Below are 7,108 nucleotides of genomic sequence, written 5' to 3' on the forward strand. Positions count from 1 at the left end.
GTCTGCTGCTAGTACGCCTGCCTGGTGAGGGAGAGGATGTGCGTCCTTCACTGTACGAGCGTTTAGTCACCGAAAGTCAGTGCACAGTCGCAAGTCCCCATTCTTTTTCCAAACTAACACTAACAGTGATGCAAATTACCTGGATGTTTTCCTGATTATCTCTTTCTGCTCCATTTCATCTAGAGTCTCCTTCAGCTTGTGATAGTGTGCCGGTGAGATTCTGCTGTAAGGCAAGCGAAAAGGTCTGTCATCCGTCAAACGAATGCGATGAGAGAACCCCTTTGTTTCACCACAATCCAACGAATGCCTAGAGAAAACACAATCACATTCCTTTATCAGATCAATGAGCCTGTTTCTCCAGAAAGGCGACACCTCACAGTCATTCATGTTTAAATCTTTGAGGCCCAGCTCATTCAAACAAATGTCATTAACATTAGCAGCAGACACTGAACTCTTCACTGATAAGCTACCACAAGAACTGTCACTGCTCATAGCCACATTCTGACAAATCTTTTTCTCTGGCATATGATAGAAATCTTCCAATGAGATACATGGGTAAACATCAGCCAGTTTTGCATTCTTGTGCAACACAATTTCAGAATTTGTTGGGTTTATAATTTTTACTGGGATCCAACCAATCGCCCCATAAAGGCGAGATCACTCTACCAATAAGGACGTTACAGTAGACAGAGCGAGAAGTACTCGGATCAATCACAACTGTACTGCCCACTGAGAGTTTCAGTCCTGGTGGCAGCCGACCCCAAACAAGGTGCTCACTCATAGGCTGCAAGACCACTGCAGATTTGGACTTCAAAGTGCCCACCTTGTCGGGGATCGTACTACCCCTCCACCTCTCAATGCTTGAAAGCATGTGTAGAAATTGACAATCTTAATTCTGACTTGACTGGTCTGGTTTATTCAAAACTCTCCAGAACTTATCATTCGACTTAATTTCTCTGATAAGCTGGTCCACCTGCCCACTGACAATAAGAACTGGGACACTAAAACTGAACCCATATACCTAAATTTTCAAATCACACATGCCTTCGGGACTAGTCTGCTTCACTCCACACCCAACCAGGACAATGTCTGATGCTTAAAAAACTCCTGGTACAGGACTCCAGCTTCTCTCAGTTGAGGCACCACATCAGCACTCAAAGTAGCAACCATGGAGCCACTGTCCAACATGCCCTTCAGATGAACTTTATCCTGTACCAAAACACTTGTATAAAACAGGCTATCATTCTGTGCCGAACGAATAGTATTTTGAAAAAAATCACACTTTTGTCTTTGTTTACATTCTCACAATAAAACGAATAGACCGACTCAACATCAATATCCCTGGAAGAACTTCCATTTTGCCCCACATTGCCCTCCCCCCAATGGAGGCTCTCTAGTTTCCCTGAAATGCTTCATCCCCTTGTCTGCCTGTGATTTCCCGTCTTCTTACAATTGTAACTCACGTGCCCAGTTGAAAATCATTTGAAACAGAGGTTGTACATCTTGCAATGAGCAGTGGTGCTGTGATCTTTGCTCCAACCAACTCTGCATTCACGCTTTGTCTGTTAGGGTTCTTGGGGCAACCACCACGCACAGACTGGGCATTGCACACTAGAGCCTTTTCCAACATGGTCAAGACATTGTCCAGAGTGTCAGAATCAGCTGCTGGTGCAACCGATTCTGTCCTATTAGAAGAAAAGGAAGAGGAGTCTTTCATAGACTCAGAAACTTTAGCAGTTTGTTGACACATAGCTTGCCTTACTGCCTTCTGCTCCCTCAACATCTCATCCAATCTCTCTTGGACCTCAGAAGCTGTCCATAACTGTGCAGATTTGCTTTTGAACACTAAAGACAGTTCTTTATCAGGACAGTGTTGAATAAACATTAAAGCCAGTTCTCTACTTTGATTTTCCAAGGATCTACCTTCCTCCCTAAGGCTCTGCTCAGCCACATCCGCCGCGTTGTTCAACCTTATCCAGTAATCCAAAGGACTCTCATTGGGATAAGGTTTCACAGAGTACAAATCAGCTAAAGGCATTCCTGAGCTACTGGAATAGCTGAAATGGTCTCTCAAAATGTGAACACTGCATCTACAGTTGGGGCTACTGTCCTGTTACTCAGCCAAAACTTTATTATGTCCCTGGCCCTCCCCATCGATCTGTTCATCACTTCTTTCACCCTGTCTGAGTCTTCCACTTCTTTTTGTTAAGATACACTCAAATTAATTCTTCCCACTCTATTGTGGAACACTTATCGGTACAATCTCCACGATAATATGGTGGTGCAATTACCTCAGATTTTAGTACCAAATTCAACTTGGATGCATCTATGGCTGTGTTTACACTTGGCATTAACATGCGATTATCGTAATCTGATCAAGCAGATCGGATCATCAGTCAATCAGGACACAGCGCGTTTACACTTGGCAACATCAGCTGACTTCTCAATCTGGATAACCAATCGGATCTGTATTTCCCACGCAATATTTAAATAAGTCTGCGGTGCTAAGTCTACCTGAAGTGGTGGGTTTTCGTGGGACATTTTACAAATCAAAATAAATGTACGAGTCTCACTAGCGCTCTGTTCTTCCGACAGATCAGGAGAGACGGGGCGGCGTGTTGCGTGATGTCGACCTGTGAATGCAGACACGATCTCCAATTTGTCTAATGAGGTTACTCATTTGCATTAGTGAGTCCTGATTCAACCTTTGTACACTCTGGTTTGCCAGGTTTCGTGATTGGACTACAGCACATGCCAGGTCTAGTATCGATTGGCAATCTAAGTGCTCCACCCCTTGCACTTAGATTGTGCTTGCACTGAGTGCTTGCATACCCAGGACCCAAAAACTGAAAACTTCTGTCAGGTGTGGCTGATAATGTAGCCCTTTCTCTACCAGCTGACATTACATGGTGTTCAAAGGTTAAGTCTCCCTCTTTACTATTTGCCATAACCGAATTACCTCAATTTTTTTTAATACACTAACAAATAAGTCTGAAAATAACTGAATTCGAAATGAAATTACAAATAAATTAAATGTCCGTAAATCTTTTGCAGGAAGAATTGTCCCATCAAAAAATCAAAAAGAAATCAGAGTCCAAGCCAGTGACTGATGAACTACTACAGTCGTGCAGATCACCAGTGAAGATGTCAACAGAGTCACAGCAGATGTTCACCCTTGCAACATCCCAGGCAGTCAGCAATCAGCAAACCAAACCATAGGTCATGGCACCAATCTGTAATGGGTGTTCTTCTGCGTTGTGTTTTTTGGATTAAAGAGACCCCACACGGTGATGCAGTAGTCAGCTGGTTTATATTCTGCTTCTCTCAGTTTCTGTATCATCACACAAACACCATCAGACACTCTTAATCCATCAGAATCTTTGGTCTATCAGTGTCACAGATTGGCCAGGCTCAGCCACCTCCCAATCACAGTGAACACCATCACCTGAATACTGATCACACGCACCTGTCACAAATCTGCAATCATCATCAGCTCCCCTTCAAAAGCACATACCTCACTTCACTCCAGTGTCCGGTCTCGTTTCAACGAAGTGGACTCCTTCTCTATGATATCCGTGCGATACATTGAAAGACTTACCTTCCTGATATACTTACCTCCTGTGTTTCCTCCAGTGTGTTCTCCTGTGTCCCATTCCCTAGTCCGTTCCAGTCGTCAGCTCCGTGAAAGCTCTGTGTACTCTTCAACTGAAGTGTGTGCAGTCCTCTGTCTCCATTCCACGATCTCCTGGAGGACCAAATACAGTGTTACTCTCATCATCTCACTTAAAGACTGATATTCAGCTCAATTACTCACCTGCCCAAACCATCTGCACTCCTTGTTGAAAATAAATGATACTGTATTTTTTCTAATCCTCTGTGTGAGTCTCCTTCCGTAACAGAAGACCGGACCACAAAGGATTCAGCAAGATGAGTGCACCCGACCCGTTCCAGGAGATCGTGGATGCCCTCAAACAGATACTCACCCCTGCCATTGTCACACCACCTGTCATGCCCGTCACCAACGCTGCTTCTTCCACGACAGTACTTACCGGTCCCATGGCCAGACCAGCGCCCTTCTCTGGCTCGGCGGAGGAGTGCAACGGATTTCTGCTGCAGTGTTCGCTCGCACTGGAGATGCAGCCACCTCTTTACGCTACGGAAAGCGCTAAGATAGCATTCATCATATCACTGCTGACGGGGCGAGCACTTCAATGGGCAGAGACCATCTGGTCCCAAGCCGGTACAGTAACTAAATCCCTTGATAATTTTATTGCACATTTCCGAGAAGTATTTGGTAAACCCATAGGTGATACCTCTGTCTGTGACCAGTTATATCATCTCCGTCAAGGGTCTCTGTCCATAAATGATTACGCCCTAAAATTCAGAACCCTCGCAGCAGCCAGCGGCTGGAATGAGCGCGCCCTTCTGACCACCTACCGGCAAGGACTGGAGCCGAAGGTGCAACTTCAGCTCGCAGCCTATGATGATTCCTATGGCTTGGAACGGTTTATACAACTATCCATCCGCTGCGCTACTCGTATGCAATCTTGCATTGCGGAACATCAACTCTCACCATAGTGCCCTGGGCCCCGAGGAAGAGGTAGACCACCACAACGTCAGGGTTTTCGGCCCTCAGGAGCGGGCCGTGGAGGGGGGGTACTGTCACAGATCGGCCAGGCTCAGCCACCTCCCAATCACAGTGAACACCATCACCTGAATACTGATCACGCACTTGTCACAAATCTGCAATCATTATCAGCTCCCCTTCAAAAGCACACACCTCACTTCACTCCAGTGTCCGGTCTTGTTTCAACGAAGTGGACTCCCTCTCTATGCTATCCGTGAGATACATTGAAAGACTTACCTTCCTGATATACTTACCTCCTGTGTTTCCTCCAGTGTGTTCTCCTGTGTCCCATTCCCTAGTCCGTTCCAGTCGTCAGCTCCGTGAAAGCTCTGTGTACTCTTCAACTGAGGTGTGTGCAGTCCTCTGTCTCCATTCCACGATCTCCTGGAGGACCAAATACAGTGTTACTCTCATCATCTCACTTAAAGACTGATATTCAGCTCAATTACTCACCTGCCCGAACCATCTGCACTCCTTGTTGAAAATAAACGATATTGTATTTTTTTCTAATCCTCTGTGTGAGTCTCCTTCCGTAACAAGCAGTGCCTCTCGCAATGAAATCCAGCGAAAGAGAGAGCGTGTACGGAAATTATCAGCTTTGCCCTCGCGCATGCATGATATAACCTACGTAGTAGTGCTACCTTACATTTTATAATTTACCAAATTTAGAAAAACAAAACGAAAACATATAAAGAAATGAAAATAACACTATTAAGCTTATGCTCACATTCCAAAACAAATTTCACAATAAAATACCCTAAAATTAATACAGTTAGTTACTAATTATTTCAATAATCTAGTGTAACAACATACACTCATCAGACTAGCCACTGTGCTAAATAAAAACCTTGGATTGTTTTGGTTATTTTCCATGTGTCTGCAGAAATGCTCTGCCCAGACAGCTTTTAGAGCCTGTTTATAGCTGGATATACTGTTTTTACATGCAATTCTAAAAACTTAGTTTTTAAAGGTTAGTTTTTCTCCATTTGCACTCAAGATTACGAGGTTCTTTATCATTAAATCTAGCGTATGATTAAAACGATGAGTGGGTCCAGTGACGTTTTGTTTGGCACTTGTAAACGCAAGTCCTAATGCATCATTTGTATTATCAACCTGAATGTTAAAGTGTCCGACAATTAGCGCTTTATCAACATTAACCATCATAGCAGTTATTTGAGAATTGGCTTACTAGTAATATGGAGTGTAACGTCCTGGAGATGTTGTCCGACAGGAGTTCAGCTCCGACTCTGCTGGGGTGCAGGCCATCAGCATGAAAAAACCTAGGTCGCTCCCAGAAAAGATTCCAATTATTAACAAAGAGCAGCTTCTGTTCTTTACACCATGACAATAACCATTCATTTAGAGCAAAAAGTCTACTGAACCTTTCATGTCCCTGTTGATACGTGGGAAGTGGTCCTGATACAATGATCCTTGTCACGGGCGATGTGCTGCGTACTGTCTCGATCAGGCTCCTAAAGTCCCTCTTCAGAATCTCAGTCTGCCGCAGCTTGATGTCATTCACCCCCAGCGTGAAGCATGACAGCTCAGATGCTCTTGTCACCCTTCATGATTACGGTTACCTGCGCAGAAGATACAGGCTATAAGCTAGTAGCGGATTCAGGAAATCTGAACATACAGTGGGTATAGAAAATAATCACCCCCTTTAAAATAATCACATTTTGTTGCTTTGCATCCTGAAATGAAGATGGACACAATTTTTGTTTTATCCAGCTGTATTTACTCAGTGCAACTTATAACATCCAAGTGAAAGATATAACACCAACATATCAGGAAAAAAAACAGAATCACTGAGTTGGAAAATGGGTCACCCCCTTGTGCCAGTATTTTGTTGAACCCCCTTTTGCTTTAATTACAGCCTTTAGTCTGTTGGGATACGTCTCTACTAACTTTGCATATTTGGTCATTGCTATATTTGCCCAATCGTCTTTGCAGAACTGCTCAAGTTCAGTTAAATGTGATGGTAACTGTGGACTGCAGTCTTCAAGTCATTCCACAGATTTTCAATGGGGTTTATGTCTGGGTTCTGACTAGGCCATGTAAGGATATTCACCTTTATCTCCTTCAACCAGTGTGTTCTGTTTTGCTGTGTGCTTTGTGTCATTGTCATGTTGGAAGGTAAACCTTTTTCCCATTGACAACTTTCTGGCAGAGAATTTGACGGTATTTTGCCCCATCCATTTTTCAATCTATCCTGACAAGTGCTCCAGTCCCTGCTGCAGAGAAACACCCCCATCACAGGATATTACCACCTCCATGCTTTACTGTAGGAATTGTGTTATTTGGATGGTGAGCTGTATTGGATTTCCGCCAGACATATCGTTTGGTGATGAGGCCAGATAATTCAATTTTAGTCTCATCTGCCTCAGAATCTTCAAGGTGTGTTTTGGAAAAGCTCAGTCGTGACTGCATGTGGCCTTTCTTGAGGAGTGGCTTTTTTTTTTTTTGAAACCCCCCCACAAA

The 7,108-nt window shown here is 43.9% G+C and overlaps 1 protein-coding gene across 2 annotated transcripts; it reads left to right on the plus strand.

Annotated features, from left to right (window-relative positions):
* The first annotated feature begins 3,876 nt into the window (after positions 1-3,876).
* On the plus strand, positions 3,877-4,568 carry LOC107704021 (protein LDOC1L-like). 2 transcript variants are annotated; one of them, XM_016506854.1, is made up of 2 exons: positions 3,877-4,240; positions 4,330-4,568. In XM_016506854.1, the coding sequence occupies exons 1-2, from the start codon at positions 3,928-3,930 to the stop codon at positions 4,365-4,367; spliced, it is 351 nt and encodes a 116-aa protein (XP_016362340.1). In that variant the 5' UTR covers positions 3,877-3,927; the 3' UTR covers positions 4,368-4,568. The 2 variants fall into 2 exon arrangements, with proteins under 2 accessions (XP_016362340.1, XP_016362339.1); XM_016506853.1 differs by having other exon boundaries at positions 4,386-4,568.
* The last annotated feature ends 2,540 nt before the right edge of the window (positions 4,569-7,108 follow it).

The sequence above is a fragment of the Sinocyclocheilus anshuiensis genome, unplaced genomic scaffold (genome assembly GCF_001515605.1).
Source record: "Sinocyclocheilus anshuiensis isolate Anshui unplaced genomic scaffold, SAMN03320099.WGS_v1.1 scaffold1554, whole genome shotgun sequence".
Classification (NCBI taxonomy): Eukaryota; Metazoa; Chordata; class Actinopteri; order Cypriniformes; family Cyprinidae; genus Sinocyclocheilus; species Sinocyclocheilus anshuiensis.